Source organism: Microcaecilia unicolor, chromosome 5 (assembly GCF_901765095.1).
Source record: "Microcaecilia unicolor chromosome 5, aMicUni1.1, whole genome shotgun sequence".
In the NCBI taxonomy this organism is placed as follows: Eukaryota; Metazoa; Chordata; class Amphibia; order Gymnophiona; family Siphonopidae; genus Microcaecilia; species Microcaecilia unicolor.
Genome location: NC_044035.1, coordinates 346030275 through 346050011, shown reverse-complemented (window position 1 = coordinate 346050011; position 19737 = coordinate 346030275). Strand labels below are relative to the sequence as shown.

The window sequence follows — 19737 nt, the reverse complement described above, 5'->3', positions numbered from 1 at the left end:
AGCGGAAACGGAAATGGAAATGAACATGTATTTATTATTGTAAATTGCCCTTGGACAAATTTGTAACTCTGCACATAACAGTCTGTATTCATTGCATGCATTAAACTTTAAAAAAAAGTGCCCTGTGTTATGACTTCAGAAATAATCCTGACATGATCAAACCAGATTTATGTAGGGTCATTGGCTAATGCCATGTGTTCAGGGCATGCTTCATCCAGGTCGGCATTTACCCTGATGAGGTGGCATATATCAGGTGGTACAAACCTGAAGTACAGTCCTGAACAAAAGAGACGAGGCGGTAAGTTGTGCATGAAGGACAATGCTACTGCTCTATGCCAGTAGTTTTCAAGGCGATCCTGGAGTCCCCCCTCTCCTGTCACCCCCCCAGACAATGTAGTTTTCAGGATATTCTCCAATGCATGCAAATCTCTCTCATGCATATTCACTGTGGATATTGTGAGAAACAGGCATACTTCTGTTCCAGCTTAACAAACACTGTTCTAAGCTGCCCTTCATCTCTGTGCTTACAATGGCCTGTAAATCTGGGAAATGATTAAAGGGATGAACATAACTGCAACCTCCCAAGTCTTAAATGTTTTGAGATGAAGAAATGAGAATACCTCATAAATTTAATTTAAAGGAGATGAGTTATTCATGTCTGCATCATTTTATCTTTTATTTTTTTTAATGTCCATAGGCCAGACAAATGGAGTGGAGGAGGAGTAGCCTAGTGGTTAGTGCAGCAGACTTTGATCCTGGGGAACTGGGTTTGATTCCCACTGCAGCTCCTTGTGACTCTGGGCAAGTTGCTTAACCCTCCATTGCCCCAGGTACAAATAAGTACCTGCAGTGGCGTAGGAAAGTGGGGGCGGGGGCGGTCCGCCCCGGGTGCATGCGCTCGGGAGGGAGGGGTGCTGGCCCCGCTGGTTCCTTGCTCCCTCTGCCCCGGAACAGGTTACTTCCTGTTCCGGGGCAGAGAGAGCAGGGAACCAGCGGGGCCGACGCAGCTCCGAGTGACGTGCACTTGGGGCGGATGCGGTCCGGGGGGGGTTCGCCGCAGAGGGGGGGTCGCGCCGTGCTGCACCCGGGGGGGGGGTGCGCAGCGGCGACCCGCCCCGGGTGCCATTAGCCCTTGCTACGGCACTGAGTACCTGTATATACTATGTAAACTGCTTTGAATGTAGTTGCAAAAAACTACAGAAAGGTGGTATATCAAGTCTCATTCCCTTTCCCTAATGTGGAGTGGGGTAAGCATGAATGCACACGGGCCTAAAATTAAGGACATGGGAAACATTTTCATAAGTAAACAAAAAAAAAAAGGACCCAGGCAGTGAGCTTATCTTGCATGGCCCCCCTCCCAGCTGTTCTCTGATTCATTAAGAGCAATTCTATACACTGGTGCCAAGAAATGCCCATCACTCAAGGTGTATCAAAGCCAGATGCCATTAATTGATAGGTGCCTATCCTGCTTATTTTCGAACGAGAAGGCCAGCCATCTTCCGACACAAATCGGGAGATGGCCAGCCTTCTCCTAAAGCCGGCCAAATCTGTATAATCGAAAGCCGATTTTGTCTGGCTTCAACTGCTTTCCGTCGCAGAGCCAGCGAAAGTTCAAGGGGGCATGTTGGCAGTGTACCGAAGGCGGGACAGGGGCGTGGTTAAATGGCCGGCTTCAGCCGATAATGGAAAAAAGAAAGCCGGACCTGACGAGCATTTGGCCAACTTTACTTGGTCCCTTTTTGTTCACAACCAGACCTCAAAAAGGTGCCCTAACTGACCAGATGACCACTGGAGGGAATGGGGGATGACTTCCCCTTACTCCCCCAGTGGTCACCAACCCCCTCCCACCCAAAAACATATATATATAAAAAACATTTTTTTGCCAGCCTCAAATGTCATACTCAGCTCCATGACAGCAGTATGCAGGTCCATGGAGCAGTTTTAGTGGGTGCAGTGCACTTCAGGCAGGCGGACCCAGGCCCATCCCCCCCTACCTGTTACACTTGTGGTGGTAAATGGGAGCCCTCCAACCCCCCCCCCCCAAAAAAAACCCACTGTACCTACATGTAGGTGCCCCCCCTTCATCCCTAAGGGCTATGGTAGTGGTATACAGTAGTGGGTTTTGGGGGGAATTTGGGGGGCTCAGCACAAATGGTAAGGGAGCTATGTACCTGGGATCAATTTGTGAGGTCCACTGCAGTGCCCCCTAGGGTGCCCGGTTGGTGTCCTGGCATGTGAGGGGGACCAGTGCACTACAAATGCTGGCTCTTCCCACAACCAGATGCCTTGGATTTGGCCGGGTTTGAGATGGCCGCCATTAGTTTCCATTATTGGCAAAAACCAATGGCGGCCATCTCTAACGCTGGCGATCTCTAAGGGCAGGCCAAATGTTGAGATCTGGCTGGCCCCGACCGTACACATGGGAGGAGCATGAGCATGACTTGCAGTTATATACGTAGTTTATAGAATACTATAAATTATATGCATCACTTGGAGTTTCAGCTTCGGCCTGCGATTAACATGGCGTTAGAGAGCACGCCTAAATATGGATGCACCGATGCTGACAGTGTTTTATAGTGGAATTTTGGCGCCAAGGTTCTGTGACAGAATTGGCGCTAAGTGCACGGCCTTGGTGCATCTGAACTGAGGTGCCATTTTGTGTTTTCTTATCCTCTCTCAATGCATTTTAAAGAAGGAGGTGGGGGGTGGGGTTACCAGAAAGGAATTGACCATTTAGGGTCCCTACACTGGGAGAATCAAGGGGTAACCTCCCTTAATCCCTTCATTAGAGTGCTGTACAAAACAAGCGCCTTTACATAACCTAGGTGTACCTGGAGCAACTGTAAATCCAGATGTTGATTTCAGAGGACATAAAAGTGCATTTCCTTTCTGAAAGAGGAAATGCACATGTATTTTTTTAACTACTCCCCTGCCCAAAACATTGCCAGAAGAATCAAAAAAACCAAAGGTGGAAGAACGCCAATAAGTCCAAAAATGACCACTTCTGATACCACGGTAGTAAGAGCACCAAATGAAAGTTTATTGGGACCCTACACGGTCCGTGTTTCGGCTAGACAGCCTTCATCAGGGGTCAACAGCTTGACGTATACAGATTGGCTTCTCGAGCTCTCAAGTTGAAGATAAATATTACGACACGGTGCTATCCACAGTCCACAATGGAAAAGTGAACTTGTGAATCAAAACATTGCCAGACCACACTGCCTTGCTATATGCACATATATTTGATTTGGACGTGTATACAATATACATGTCTAAATGCTGGTTTGTGCTCATCAAAATCTTGATTAGGGCTTCTAACATAACCACTTTAGGGGGCCCTTTGACTAAGCCGCGTAAGCGTCTATGTAACGCCTGACTTGTGCCAAAATGCAGTTACCACCTGGCTACCGCTTGGCTCTTGTGGTAATTTCATTTTTGGTGCGCATCCAAAAAAATATTTGTTGTTTTTGGACGCGCGTATCGGACACAAGTGGCCTGTATTAGCCATAAGCTGTTTCCTAGGGAAAGGAACTATGTGGTGATCGTAAAGGAAGCCCTAGCTGTCATGTGGGCCTTGGTGATGTTCCGGTACTATTTTCTGAGATGTCACTTACTCATCAAGGACCACAAACCCCTCAAGTGGATGACTCGCTACAAGGAGATGAATGCCCACATCATATGATGGTTTCTCACCCTCCAACCCTTCAGTTTTGAGGTTTGAAATTGGGCAGACCGAGAGCACGCCAATTCTGATTTCTTGTTGTGGCAGGTGGACCCAGACATGGCAGGCGCTCAACTGGGCATGGTTGAGCTGAGGGGGAGGGTATGAGAGGGAATCTATAGGGTGCTGCCATTCCCTCACAATCTTAGGGCCTCCTTAACACCCCAGATCTGCCCAAATGGAGAAGTGACACAGAAGGGTGGAGCCAGGAGGGCATGGCCCAGGAACTATAATAGGCCAGGTCAGAGCTAGGATATAGAAGAAACCCAGAGGGAAAGAGCAAAGACGTACTGCATACACCTCCACTGCATACTTCTGAAACGGAGCAGCAACAATCAGGTAGGCCAAGTTTAACTTGAATCTCGTAGCTTTGCATATTGGATCCAGCTTCAGACAGGCTGGCTGGTGAAGTGCTAAGAACTGTCAGGGCCGTGCCTAGGGTCTCCGGCGCCCCCCTGCAGTTGGCCCCGCGCTCGCCCCCCCCCCCCGAATACGATTGCTACACTACCCGCTCTCTTCTCCCCAGATCCTTTTCTTTTTGTTTAAATTTACCTCTGTCCGGCGGCAGCGTAGCGTTAGTGAGAAGGAGGCGGCGCTCCCCCGCCCCGATGTGTCAGTCTTCCCTTCGCTCAGTTCCCGCCTTCTTCTGACGTCATTTCTGATGTCAGAAGATGGTGGAACTGAGCGAAGGGAAGACTGACATGTCGGGGCGGGGGAGCGCTGCCTCCTTCTCACTAACGCTACGCTGCCGCCGGACAGAGGTAAATTTAAACAAAAAAAAAAGGAAAAGGATCTGGGGAGGAGAGGGCGAGGTAAGCATGGTGCGGCGGGGCGCCCCCCCAGAGGATGGCGCCCTCCTGCCATGCTTACCTCGCTTACCGTGTTGGCACGGCCCTGAGAACTGTAGTGATAACTGTGGGAAACCAGGCCAGAGCCAAGAGAAAGTATTGCCTTACCAAGAGAATGCAGTGCATGCAATGATCCTGCAGGACCCTGTGAACTGAACAGGATCCCTTTTCCCAACACCTGTATTAAATGTTAATTTCGCTCACCCTAACCTGCTGTGTGGTTTCATTTTATCCAGGTCTCAAGCCTGCCCTCGTTCACGGGATCACTGTGTCAGTTAATTAAAACTGCAAAGACAGTAAGTGGAATGATATCTCTAAAAGCCTCCCCCTCCTAGGGTTACCATACGCAGGGCAGTCGAGAGACTAAGCTGGGCCCGGGGCAAGGCCACCCCCGCCGCCACCCCCCCTGCCGCTGCAGTCCCTGGTCTCACCTGCCCGCCCTCGCCTGCCACCGGGCCCCCTGCATTAAAATCAGCAGTGCCTCAGCTCCGTTTGGAAAGGCAGATCGCCTCCCTTCGGGCCTTCCCTCACTGTGTCCCGCCCTCGTCTAATGTAACTTCCGGTTTCTATGAGGGCGGGACACAGGGAGGGAAGGCCAATAAAGTAGGTGTTTCAGGTGGGACCTGAGGGGTGGTCATGAACATGTTGACTAGGAGACAAGAATTAGGAAGAGGATGAGGTCCATAATTCATTTCAGGTAGATATTTAGCCACCGGTGGTCAGAGTTTTTTTTTTGTCCGCTGCTGGCTTTACGCCTGGATATTCAATGCCAGGCCATGTCCAGGAACTGGCACTAAATATCTCGGCATATGTAGCCAGATAAGACAAAGCTAGTTAAGTGTGATATTAACCTACAATGAACCACATAAATATAGGATTGTATTTTGTACAGTGTTATATATGCAATTATCCTAGCTAGTTAAGTACTGAATATCAACACTAAGGGACCCTTTTACTAAGCCGCGGTAAGCTCTATGCGCATGTAGCACTCACCCAAATGAGACTAAGGCTAGACCAGCGTGCCCTCCTGGCGGTAATTTCAAATTTGGCGCACACCCATAAAGCGTGGCCAAATTATTTATTTATTTCCTCCTACATGCAGTAATCGCGCGTGCCGAACCGTCACCTGTGAGCTGTTACCGCTAGATCAATGGGTGGCGTTAAGGGCTCAGGCCGGCTTTTAGGTGCACGCTGGTTTCATTTTTACTGCAGGTCCTTTTCCCGTCCCATTAAGAAAAAGCCATTTTTTTGTAGATGGCGGTAAAAACTGGCCTGGCATTTGCCCAATACACACGCCTACACTACCGCAGGTCACTTTTTACCGCAGCTTAGTAAAAGGACCCCCTTAATTGGCTAAGTGCTGGGGTCACCCTCAGAACACCCACGAAGTAGCTTAGGCGCTAACCAGGCATTTTCAGCTGAACTATCCTGTTAACCCCAGACAAGCGACTTAAACGGACAGGAGCCATTTCTGGCTGTTTAAATCGTTTTGAATATCGACCCCCGTAAGCTGATTTGAGAAAATGGCCCCTACAATGCTGCTCCGACTGCAAGAAATGAATATGAAACAGAAGTAAAATATCCATTAATAGCCCTCTTCCATCCAGCTTTTAATGTTTAATCAAAGGGCCAAATCTTATCTGTGTAAATAAGTTTACAGCATGATGATTTTTGGGCTATCATGTTTCAGTGTAGGATTACCTGACTTCTTTAAGGTTAGCCCAGGTGTTTCTGTTGCTGCTTTTCATGGCTAACCATGTTGTTGAAGTTATTTTCTGCAAAAAAAAAAGTAATAGAGAATTTTACATTTTCTCTTCTGGAGCTTCTTTACTACCTAATATGAAATATGTGAATAACTAAAGATGGATTGTCATATGGAATGGTTAAGGTTCCTGAGAGATTATTATTATTATTGTTACATTTGTACCCCACATTTTCCCACCTATTTGCAGGCTCAATGTGGCTTACAGAGTGTTGTTATGACAGAGTCATAACAGGATATTGGATACAATCAATAGTATGCCGAAGATGGATGAGGAATTAGAGAAGATGGTGTTAGAATAGGACAGTTCAGGAGGTGATTTGTAAGGGTTAAGGGTTCTTTTTGTAGGCTCTATTAAAGAGATGTGTCTTCAGAGATTTGCGAAAGTTGCTTAGATTATCCATAGTTTTTAGGGCTGGGGGTAACCCGTTCCATATAGGAGAAGGTAGTGGCGTATGCCTGTTTATATTTAAGTCCTTTACAACTGGGGAAGTTCAGATTGAGGAATTTGCGGGCTGATCTCTTGGCATTTCTGTACATGGTAAGATCCAGTACATGGTAAGAAAAGTCATTATCAGGGCTTGCAGAACAGGGCTCCAAGAACCTTTGGCAATAAAGATGTTATTTCCATAGTCACAGAATATTTGGAGGGAGAGAGAGAGAGAGGGAGACCCCTTTGAATAAGGTCCTTGGAGAGTTACAGATGCTGCACGCAGTGGCGTAGTTACAGGGGCCACGGGCTCTGGGGCCCCTGGTTTGACTGGCGGGGGTCCCCGCAGTTGCCCACTGCTTCCGCCTCCCCCCCCCGCCACTGCGAAGGTACCTTGGCTGGCGGGAGTCCCCAGCCCCCGCCAGCTAAAGCGTTTGTCCCGCGCTGGTCTCACATTGCCTGGCGCCCTGTTCTGTTTTCATTGGCTGTGCACGCTCGTTTTAATGAAACTAAGTATGCTTGTGCACGCGCATGCACAGCGACTGAAAACAGGACAGGGCGCCAAGCAATGTGAGACCAGCGTGGGACAAATGCTTTAGCTGGTGGGGGTTGGGGGCCCCCACCAGTCAAGGTACTTTTGCAGTGGCGGTGGGGGGGCAGAAGCGGCGACAGGAGGGCGGCAGCAGGGAGATGGTAGCGACTGTGGGGGGGGGGGGGCGGAAGTGGCAGTGGGAGGAGGCCAAAATGTGCCCCCCCCCACCTTGGGTTCTGCCCCACCCTCCCGTCGAGGTCTGGCTATGCCCCTGGCTGCATGTCTTCTGGACAATCAAGGTTGCATTAATACTTAGGTGTCACCTCACCCCAGTTCAGCTGTAAAGGCTGATGCAGTGCTGGGGTTCTCCCATTACACACAGGAATGCCCAGTTCTGTTTGTCTTATGAACATCTTTAGTAAAATCAGATCTACACATTCATGCACCACCAAGACTAGGTCACGAGTTTAGTTAATTCGGAGTGATGATAAACCTAGGTATGGGCGATTGTGCCACCCTGATTGTCCAACTACAGTGGCTGGTGGCTCAGCTATTTGAGGAGGTTAAAGTGGGTAGAGCCAGGGCAGGGCCTGTCTATAGCTGTCTGACAACATGCAGACAGAAGGGTCAGCAAAGTAGTTGCAAGCACTACCTTTTTTTTAACATTTAGATCTAAAATATGTATCAATTGTCAAAGAATAAACTGTAAAACCAAATTGTAATTTTTTTCCTAAATGTTAATTGTAAGCCACATTGAACAGACACTTGTTTTTGGATAATTGTGGGATATAGAAATGAGTAAATAAATACATTACACATTATACACACACATATATCATATATATATATATATATAATTATAGCAGATTGAAAAGCGTGTTTGCTGATGATACCTAGGCCTCTGCAGCCAGTCTGTTTCTCTACTGTCTTACACATCTCACTTGCCCTCAGATCCCGTCTGATGTTTTGACAAACTACAATTATATTAAACTTTTTTAATGTAACCTCAGTAAGGCCAACAAACAATCCCTCCACTGCAAAACACTATGCACAAATTTTGTGCAAAAATACACAGAACCTTACCATATCACAACAGCACTAACTCCCAGGACTGAAACAGCAACAACCTTATACATGAAAAATAAATATTACAATGGGCCCTAAAACACCAGTGCACTACCTAATGAAACAAACAAACAGAACTGCAACAAGAGCTCTATACAGATCCTACATGATAGCAGAACACCACACCTTGGTTACGCAGGCAGAACACAGAACACAAACAAGAAACCACAGATCAGTAATAAAGATATGAAGGCAAACAAAATGAACTGGAAACCTTAAGGTCAGATTCTGCAAAGGGCAGTATCAGAGATGCACATATTCAATAAATAAATTCAAAATAAAATACTTTTTCTACCTTTGTTGTCTGTGCATTTTATTTTTCTATTCAATGTGGCTCCAGTGTCTCTTGTCTGCTTGCCCCTGTTTTTTTTTTTCTTGTCTTTGCAGAATCTCCTCTGCATTTGGCATTTCCTCTCTATCCATGTCCACCGTCTGTCTTTTCTCTGAGTCCCTATGCATCCTGTCCACATCTCCCCTCTGTGCCTCTGTCCCTATCCCTTTAGCCACATTCAGCATTTGTCCTCTCAGTGTCCCTGTCCTCCCCTATATATATATATATCTCCCCCCCTGTGTTTCTACTTTGATCTATTCTGCATTTCCCCACGTTCAAGATTCGTCGTACAGGGTCAATCCATTCCTGGGTTTATCGCATTGCATGCAGGGACTTGAGGACGAGTAGCCTAATGGTAAGAGGAGTGGACTAAGAACTAGGAGAAGGAGAACTGGGCTTGATTCCCACTGCAGCTCCTTGTGACTCTGGTCAAGTCACATAACACCTCCATTGCTCCAGGTACAACATAAGTATCTGTATATATGCAAACTGTTTTGATTGTAACCATACAGGGCCAGTCAAACCCGGTAAGCGGGGTAAGCGCCGCAGGGGGGCGCCTGCCTTCAAGGGCACCGCTGCGGCGCTGCACTGCTATACTGCGCCGCCCTTGGTGCTTTAAATCTTTAATTTACCTCCGTTCCAGCAGCCGCATCATTTGAAAGCCCTGCCCCGTCTCTAGCCTTCCCTCCCTTCATGAGTTTGTTCCGCAGTCCCGCCTTCTGACGTCATTTCCTCGAGGGCGGGACTGCAGAACGAACTCACGAAGGGAGGGAAGGCTAGAGATGGGGCAAGGCTTTCAAATGACACGGCTGCTGGAACGGAGGTAAATTAAAGATTTAAAGCACCAAGGGCGGTGCGGTATGGCGGGGGATGGGGCGAAGGAGAATCGCTGGACAGGGGCAGGGTGGGAGAAAAGAGAAAGGAGATGCTGGGGGGGCGGGGGCCGGAGGGGGGGTTGCGTGGGCGCCAACTCATAGTCTGCAGGGGGGCGCCAGAGACCATAGGACCGGCCCTGTAACCATAGAAAGGGGGTATATCAAATCCCTCCCCCCAGTTCTGATTTCCTTATTGCATTCCCTAAGAAAAGCAAGACTACAAGTCTCTGCATGCAATGGAGTAAACCTAGAGGTGGATCAACCCTGTTGAGTGAACCTGGATCCAGTTGGCAACCTTGGTTCTAGTGTGAGAAATTACTGAATGCTAGCTTGCCTGTAACTCCAGAAAATGGATGCGTTTGTAAGAGCTGTCTTGCGCACAAAAGATGTTGAAAAACATGTTCTGCCCACACTGCTTCTTCTCCCAAAACTTGTCAAGCCTCTCATTCTGGAGGACAAAAGTATTTGTAAAACTGGTCTCACTCGAAATGCTACATAGGTGAACCGTTCACACTCTGGGGTTCATTTTCGAGAGAAAAACATCCCCAAACATGGCTTAAATCTGCATTTGGACATTTTTCTCACAAAAAAAAAAAAAACCGTCCACGTTGGTATTTTTGAAACCGATTTTTAGACATTTTTCTATGAAGTCCATCAGACGTTCATTCAAATCACAACGGGGTGTGTCAGGGACGTGTTAAGAGAGGGATCTGGGTGTTCCTAACGGACGTTTTTCTGCCAAACTGGAACAAAACAAAAACATCCAGGGTTATAAGCTGGATGTTTTGGTCTAGACCTGTTTTATTAACGAATGGTGCCCTAAATGACCAGATGACCACTGCAGGAATAAAGGAAAAACACGGTCCTTACTCCTTCAGTGGTCACTGACCCCTTCACAACCGCAAAGATGTAAATGAAACAGTACATACCAGCCTCTATGACAGCTTCATATGTTATGGCCAGTCCTATTAGAGCAGCATCCAGGTTCCTGGAATAGCCTAGGGCATAGGCGCCCCGTATAAGAGGCTTGAGCCAAGCTGTGACCTTTCCTCGCCTTTTCCGCTGCCCTCCCCCCCCCCCCCGCTGAGCCCGCCCTCTCAGCTCCCCGACCTTCCTGCAGTGGCTGCCCTGCGTTTAAACCTTTTTAAGTTGTAGCGACGGCTCACCTCCGCTCCAGCCTTTCCCTTCTCGCTTCTCGCTCAGTGTCCCGCCTTCCTCTGATGAGGTATTTCCTGTTTCCGCGAGGGCGGGACACTGAGCGAGAAGCGAGAATGGAAAGGCTGGAGCGGAGGTGAGCTGTCGCTGCAACTTAAAAAGGTTTAAACGCCGGGCGGCCACTGCAAGAAGGTCGGGGAGCTGAGAGGTTGGGCTCAGCGGGGGGTGGGCGGCGGCGGAAAAGGTCACAGCTTCTTTTACGGGGCGCCTATGAATGGGGTGCTTAGTGCCAAGTCCGCGGCGGCCGGTGTTGATTGTGGAAGTGGCAGCACACAACTGGGATGGATGGATGGATAGATGGATCGATCATGGAGCTCTCTGTCGTGCATACCCTATCAACTCAGCTACAGCCCAGATAAGTGTCCTATTTAAATCAAAACGTCTGTGCAAAAATACAGCTTAGTTGATTTCAAAGTTCATTACTCAATCGGAGGTTTTTTAACTTGTGAGGAGCTCCCAGCATAGTCACTAAGCAGAAATCTAGCCTGCTTGGGATATTGCACTGGCATGAGTCTGGATTTATTTATTTGGATTTTTGCTCACATCTTTTTCAGTAGTAGCTCAAGGGATACTAGATTAGCCATTTAGTTTAAGTTTTCTCTGTTGAAAAAATCACATATTTTATTTTATGTGCCTTCAATTTGTGAACTCGGGGTTCTAGATGTCCTGTTTCCGTGACAGATTATTACTTAGATTGTTTCTGAAGTGAGTATAATGAAGGTTTGAATTGGGCATAGTGTTTTGCAGTTGAGGGATTGTGGTTAGTATATGCTTTGAGCAACCACTTTATTCTTTGACATATGATACATAGCTAATATCTAAATTTAATAAAAGGTATTATGACTTTTAGTTTTTTTTCTGTGTGTTATCAGACAATTATGGATTTAAGCCCCACCCCTGGCCCCACCCCTAACCCCGCCCCCTTTAGCCTCCCCAAACAACTGGGCCACCAACCGCCTTTGGCCTAGGGGTTGGTGCACTGCACTGTACAGAAGGTGACACAGGCCCATAATCCACTCTATTACACTTGTGGTGGAAAGTATCAGCCCCCTCCCCCCGAAAACCTGCTGTACCCACATATAGGTGACACCTGCAGCCACAAGGGCTATTGTAGTGGTGTATAGTTGGGTACAGTAGGTTTTTCGTGGGTTTTGAAGGGCTCACAATACAATATAAGGGGGTAATGGTGAATGTGTACCAGTGGCGTAGCTACGTGGGCCCCCATAGATTTGGCCCTGGACCCCCCCTACTGACGACCCTCTCGACCCCCCTCCCGCCGCCAACCCTCCCCCGCCGTTGCCTTGGGCTACCTTTGCTGGCGGGGGACCCCAATCCCCGCCAGCCGAGGAGGTCCTGTTCTTCCCACGCAGGCTTCGTTCTGCTTCTGACGTCCTGCACGTACAACGTGCAGGAGGTCAGAAACAGAACGAAGCCTTTGCGGGAAGAAGAGGACCTCGGCTGGCGGGGATTGGGGTCCCCCGCCAGCAAAGGTAGGCGACAGCAGGAGAGGGTTGGCGGCGGGAGTGGGGGTCGAGAGGGTCGTCGGCAGGGGTTGTCAAAGTTGGCGGCAATGGCGGGGGGGGGGGGGGGGGGCTAAAATGTGCCCCCTCATCTCGGGCTCTGGACCCCCCTCCCGCCGAAGACACCCCTGATGTGTACCTAGTACCTTTTCTGTGAGGGCTACTGCAGTGCCCCCTAGGGTGCCCCACTGCTCTGCTGGGATTCCTGTGTGGCCAGTTCTACTAGGAATGCTGCCTCCTCCCACATCCCAATGGCTTGATTTTGTGCATTTTTCACATGGCCTTTTTTGGGTTTTTCTTTTTTTTTGAAAAACAGTCCAAAAGATAGGTGTTCTAAGCATGACAATATCTAGGAAATGGATTATTTTCAGCAAAACGTCCAAAGTTGAATTTGGACGTCATATTGAAAATGCCCTTCCAAGTCCGCTATGAATTTTTGTTTATCTCTCGGGTCTAGACATTTCTAAGCTAATAGATTTGAACATTCTCCTCTTGTTGTGACTCTGCTGGGTTGTATCTTTAGAAAATACTCATAAGTGCACAACAAGGAAAGCACCAGGGGCAGATTGACAGTGGTCGGGGCCCCACCACTACACCACCGCCCCCCTCCTGCACATCACAGTCCCCCCCCCCCCACACTGCTGCAGTTGCCGTCCCCTCCCACACACTACAGACCCCTGCAAGTGGCTCGTACCTTGAAGGGCCCTGCTGGTCTAGTGGCTTCTTCGGGGGCAGGAAAGAATCCCACTCTTTCCTGCCCGTTGTTGCTACTGTGCCTGGGGCCGGTGCCACCATGTTTTCAAAATGGCTGCCGGCACTTCCCACGGTAGTCTCACAGGTCTTGGCAGTCTCATGAGACTGCCGCAGGAAGTCTCGGCAGCCATTTTTAAAACACGGTGGCGCCAGGCAGAAGCAGAGTAGCGCCAGCGGGCAGGAAAGAGGGGGATTCTTTCCTGCTCCTGTAGAGGCCACTAGACCACCAGGGCCTTTCAAGGTAGGACTGCAGGGGATGGCTGTAGTGTGCAGCAGTGGCGGCCGGCAATAAGGCAGAGCCTCTGGGCCCTCGGACACTGCTCAGTTGCCCGAATGGTCAGTCTGCCCCTGATGTATTATAAATTACAATCACATTTTAATGCGTATTGGCTCACTCAAACAGGAACTCCTTCCTTTGCTACTATAAAAAACAGTTGTTCAAAGTTTGGAGGCTTAAAAATACAGTACTCTGAAGTCTTTTGCCATACCCTGAAGAAAACATCCTCCTTTCACTTCTGAGTACTAAAGAAATGACAGTCTATTTAGCAGTGTGACAAAACTCCACAGATGAACAATGCGTTCACTGCTTCTGTGAACAATATGACTTTATGAATTCCCACACCTCTTGTTAACATGATTTTATGGAACTATAGATCTGTTCCTTGTGCATGACCAGAGGTTAACCTGACACTAACAAAATAAAGCACTGTAAATATTTAATTAAGATAAAATAAAATTCCATTCAGGTGGTTTAAGGAAACATCCACTAAGCCATTCATTAAAAAAAAACCACAGTGGGGGAGGAGGTGCATAGCTAGACCTCAGATTTATTGGGGGGGGGGGGGGGGGGCTGAGCCGAAAGTGTGTATGGGGGGGTACAAAATGTAGTTTTGCTCCCCAACCCCCACATACCTGAGATGGCAGGGATCTCCAAGCCAGTGGAATCTCTCCTCCGCGTGAAGCCTGGCGGCTGGCAGCGCTTCTCCTGGGCTGCGCCACCCTCTTCCCTATACATGCTGTGCAGGGTTGCCAGGTGGAAATTTTTTTCCCCACCCAAATCAGCCCAAATAAGCCCAAAACCCGCCCAAAGTCAAACCCCACCCCTGACACCCCCACCCCCGCCGTCATCGGCCCCGCCTCTTCCGTCACCGGCCCCGCCTCCCCGTCATCGACCCCGCCTCCCCGTCATCAGCCCCGCCCAAAACGTCACTAGCCCCGCCCCACGGCTTGAAAAACCACTCAAAAAACCGCCGAAAGACCCAAAACAAGCCCAAAAACCCGCAACCCGCCGTGGGCAAAAATTTCCCATGGCGGGTCGTGGAAAACCGCCCACCTGGCAACACTGATGCTGTGTTTTTGTGAAACTGAGAATGCATGAGGAGGCCCACTCCCTGCGCATGTGTGAAAACTGAGCATATGCAGGAAGCAGGCCTCCCTCGTGCATGCTCAGTTTCACAAAAAACAAGTATGTGTGGTGGGGGGGAGGGGAGGGCAATGTGGCCCAGGAAAAGCGCCTCTAACTTCCAGGCTTCACATAGAAGAGGGATTCTGCTGGGGGGGGGGGGCTTGGGGACCCTCACCAGCCAAAGCAGCAGATAGTACCCCAATTCTGGGGGGTGGGGGGGCTGAACCCAAGATTGGAGGGCCCAGGACTCCAAGACCTCCCATGGCTAGGCCACTATGGGGGTAGCATTCAATCCTTTGATAGAAAAGGAGCAAAGCACATCCCATCCTCCAGTGTCTAAAAATCAGTTTCCACCCCTACAACATACACATACATCAACTCCCAAAACAAACTAACCCCAAGACCATGACCACTGCAAGATCAATATCCAAAAACAATAAACAAGCCACATGAAAATAATGGATAGCCATAGTTTCTTCAGCCAATCCCATTTATACCATCAACAAGCATAAGAAAAGTTATAGTCTCACACTCACGCAAACCTGCCTGGGGAATGAATGAGGAAGAGGGGGTGTTGTGTTTCACAAGAGTGTAGACATCACAGCTGCACAGAACCGCCGTGCACTCAGGCCAGCCTATACCTCAGCCTTTTTAAGGCTACTATGCTGCCCAGGGTGGGACGGGGAAACTCTTCCCTCCATGACCTGGGCATCCTGCTGGGAAGGAGGTACTCACGATGGGGGGTTGAAGTCTATTTTTGCACCTGGGAAATGCCCTTTCTGAGGTGGGACAGCAAAAGCACGAGAGACCCTCCATCCCCCATATTATTTTATTGTATTTTCCAGGGCTTTTTTTGAGGGGGTACTTGGGGGGTACTGAGTACCGGCACCTTTTCCATTGCCTGCTAAAATTGACCCAAGGACCCCAAGTTTTAATGAAAGAGTTCTGGCTATAGACACCAATTCTGCCTTGTCATAGGTTCTGTGACTGGTTGCAGGGGGACTGGCTATTGTGGGGTGGATCCCTCAGTGATCACCCCACCCTTGAAGGGTGGCCTAGCATTTGAGTACCGGCACCTTTTTTGCTAGAAAAGATGCACTGGTATTTTCAGATGCAAGTGTTGCAGCAGCAGAGATGGGTGTGGCGGGAGTACTTGAGCTTCGGACACTGACATGGAATGCACTAAAGTCCTCGTTAGAGCCGTTCCGTACCAAATTCCATAGTGAATCAATAGGGAACGGCTATGCACAAAGGAAAGGGAATGCTTTCCCGGAGTTTTCCAGCGTTAGGGCAATCGGAAAACCTTAGTGCATCTGATTTCAATAGGGTTTCTACACAATTTGCTCATCTGCATTCCGTTTTCGTTCGCTGCTACCGTCGTCGGAAATTGGGCTTTAGTGCATGCCAGGGTAATCTACTTGTTCGTTAAAGGCTCGTTAAATACTCGTTAAAGGCTCGTTTAGTTTAGTGCATCTTGCCCTGAGAGAGCATTGATTTCATTAATGTCTATATGACACAGCAGAAATAGCTGTGCTTGGGTTGGATCCCTTGCTATGCGGTGGGACATCCTGTGGGCAGTGCTTGCATGCTGAACAGCCTACCTGGACGTGGTGGGTTGGGAAGCTGCTGCTCCGGTGGCATTGGGGTATTAAGTTGGCTTGGGTATCTTGATGTGATATGTGATTTCAATTACTTGTGTATGTTAATAAAATTGTGGCCAGTTTTTTTTTTAACCTACAAGAATCCTGCGTAGAATGTTGTTATTATGTGCTACAGGGCCCTTGGGGTGTGGGCCAGGGCAGCAGCGTAGCCAGACCTGCCATTTTGGGCGGGCCCCGCATTAACCTGGGTGGGCTGTTCCCAACCCCACCCCTACACAGTAATTTTAAAATATTCCCTCCCCCCCCCCCCCGGCATTTTCTTCTGTCTCCCTCGGCCTACCTTGGCAGCGCTTTCTCCCTTCGCCATCCCCTCCCTCTCTTCTGACGGCTCTCCCCGTCCACGTGGTCTGTTTATTTTTAGTCCTTGAAGCGCCGTTCTTCCTCCAGCACCGCACCGGCGATTCCGATAGCCTTTTGCCAGCGTGCGTCGTCGGGGACGGGGCCTCTCAGGCACGTCCTGAGGTGGGATGCGCCTAAGGAGAAGCCCCGCCCCTGACGATGCATGCTGGCAGAAGGCTATCGGAATCGCCGGTGCGGTCCTGGAGGGAGAACGGCGCTTCAAGGACTTAAATTAAACAGACCACGCGGATGGGGAGAGCCAGCAGAAGAGGCAGGAAAAGATGGCTTTGTTTGGGGCTTGTTAGGGTGGGCGCTGGGCGGGCCTGAAGGAAAAGTGGCTGGGCCTGGGCCCGTCCAGGCCCACCCATGGCTACGCCCCTGGGCCAGGGTGTCATGGCTGCCTATATTAGAGGATCTTTTACTAAGGCGCGCTGATATTTTTTGTGCGTGCTAAAGCTGTGGGCGCGCTAAACGTTAAGAGACGCCAATGAATTCCTATGGGCGTCTCTAACGTTTAGCGTGCCCTAGTAAAAGATGCCCTTAGTGTTGCTGATCCTTACCAGTTCTTGACAGAGAGATCTTCAAAGACACTGTTGGAGTTTTTGGTAGCTCAAGGAGGGTCATTTCTTTCTGAACAAGTACTGGTCTAATGATCCAACCGTACACCACATAGCTCTGAGCTCTTGTGTTCCAATATGAAATGTTAAACTCATTTCTGTTTGCTCTCAGAATTTGTCAAAAAGTTGGGACTTTAATCTCAGGATCTTCAAACCTCTGCTTAAAGCCCACCTCTTCAATGTCGCCTTCGACACCTAACCTCGACACCTCTACCCAGGAAATCTAGACTGCCCCAACTTGACATTTCTTTCTTTAGATTGTAAGCTCCTTTGAGCAGGGACCGTCCTTCCTTGTTTATTTTGTACAGCGCTGCGTAACCCTAGTAGCGCTCTAGAAATGTTAAGTAGTAGTAGTAGTATTACATATAGCAGTGATTTAACCAGAGCTGAGATTGTGATGTCTTAATGCCTCATTCCACCAATGCCTAAGAGCCAACCTCATCAGTGATGTCACAATGGCTTGATTGTCCTATATTTGTCTCACTCTTATCTATTAGATTGTAAGCTCTTTGAGCAGGGACTGTCTCGCTTTGTTAAATTGTACAGCGCTGCGTAACCCTAGTAGCGCTCTAGAAATGTTAAGTAGTAGTAGTAGTATCTGTAGGTAAATACCAAAAAGTACCTGCAGTCCAACCTGTTGAAATCCAGTTAAAGTGGCACCGTATTTCCCCCTGTCCTCTTGCCTATGCCCTCTTGTAGTTTAATTTTTATCAGATTTTTCAACAATGGCAGGGGAAAAAAAACCATACGTAAACTGCTTTGGCAGTATATCAAGAATTTAATAATAATTTGTAAGATTGGGAGAAATTCAACAGATTAGCTACATGAATTTATCCCTGCTGTTTCCCATTTAAATGTTGTGCCTGTGTGCTAATTTGGGCTGGCGGCCAGGGCCGCCAACAGGGAAGTCAAGGGGGGGCAAAATTCCCCAGGCCTGGGCCTCTCTCTCTCTCTCTCCTGCTCCTGACAGGACCGAGTGATCGCGTTCTGACAGGAGCAGGAGAGAGAAAACTCGGGCACCAGGCCCCCCTTGGAGACTGGGGAGGACCTGGAGCTTCCTCCAGCACTGCTCTTCTACCCATTGCTGAGCGGCTGCTTTTCCTCTCAGGTGCGCATGCTCGGTTTTGAAACCGAGCATGCCACGAGAGGAAAAGCAGCCGCAGGGGCAGGCAGTCAGCGCTGGAGGAAAAAGACGTCTTCTGCTGGCGGAGCCTGGGATCCCCGCCAGCCAAGGTATTTCAGCAGCGGCAGCGATCGGAGGGGGGTTGGTGGCAGCGGAGGCCCTGCCCCGGGACCAGTTCAGTCTCGCGGCGGCCCAGCTGGCAGCCTTTTGTGGTTTTGAGTGTCCCAGCCAATGACAGCAGGCTGCCACTGGCTGCAAATTTCTGCAGCATTTTATTCCGGGTTTTGCAGTCCTAGAAATCCCAGGCTGCCCTTTTGCTGAACTTTTATTTCCTGCACCTGCTCAGGAACTCAGACATTCTGGCACTAGAACCTTCCAGAGATTTGGGAAAGTCTTTGGAGGAGGCATGGGTGCAAGGGGTGGTTACTAGCAGCAGAAGTGAATTCCACCCAAAGTAGGTTAAACTCCTTGATTGATGCCAAAAATTGTATGTGGTCATCTCTCGCCTTGGAGTATACATCTCATGAGAGTGACCCCCTTGATTTTTCCTGACATACTTGAAGCAGCTCACTGATTCGGGAACCAGCCTGTCATACCTCAACGGTTGGCAACTAAGGCACTTCTCATAAACGGGCAAGGGTTCACAAAGAGATTTAGGGATGAGTATGAGAACTGGTAGTTGCTGTCTTGTTTTCGTGAATGAAGGGAGAACCTTCTCATCAAGTCTGACAGGGAGGGGGAGAGAGGATGATTTTTGAGCTTGCTGAGTGTAGGGTTACCATTTTGGAGGGGGGGGGGGCGCCCTTACTGCCACCCATTAAGGTGGTGGTAAGGACTCCCACGTTAGCCTGGTGGTAACTGGGCAGCATGTGGCACTGCCCGATTACCACCTGGTACACTCTGGTGCTATAAAAATAAATACATTTTTGTAACGCCGGAAATGATGGCTCACTAGGGGTGGGAAGTACTGCTGGGCTGCTGCGGTACTTCCTGTATAGCGAGCGGTAACCCGCGTTGGACTTACTGCCGCTTATTAAAAGGAGCCCATAATTGGCTCCTTGGGATGAAATTAAACACTTTTTAAATTGCAAAAACTGCTTCCTTCTAAGTTGCATAGCCCTAGAAACGTTAGGAAAAATATTAATCTCTTGACTGTCACAAAAACTTCTGGGCTGACATTCAAAGCAATTTAACTATCCAGAAATGGCTCCTGGCCAGTTAAACTGTTTGTTCTTGGCTGAGAAGATTCCAAGAAATTTGATGTTCTGCACCCACATTCAAGAAAGGCAGGAAGTGCCTTTGGACTATAAATATTAGTCTTCCTTCAGTGCTCTGTAATACGCTTTTCCTGATCACATGTCCCAGTTCCCTATGCCTTGTGGGACATTTCCTATTGGCTGGTTTCTTGTCTGTGTAGGAGGGAGGATGTAGCCTGCATTGTCTCTCTCCATTGAGTAATAGGAATCTGTTTGCAGCATGC

At 48.9% G+C, this 19737-nt stretch overlaps 1 protein-coding gene across 4 annotated transcripts in view; it reads right to left on the bottom strand.

The window, feature by feature from the left end:
* Positions 1-19737, bottom strand: part of WFDC1 (WAP four-disulfide core domain 1) — an 80714-nt gene that overhangs the window by 488 nt on the left and 60489 nt on the right. For 2 of the 4 annotated variants that reach the window (XM_030204529.1, XM_030204526.1), the window contains one exon: positions 6144-6344. In XM_030204529.1, coding sequence (XP_030060389.1) covers positions 6286-6344 — 59 coding nt within the window. In that variant the 3' untranslated portion in view covers positions 6144-6285. Of the gene's footprint in view, positions 1-36; positions 278-6143; positions 6345-19737 lie in introns of those variants that run through there. The other 2 variants (XM_030204528.1, XM_030204527.1) reach the window with 2 other exon arrangements.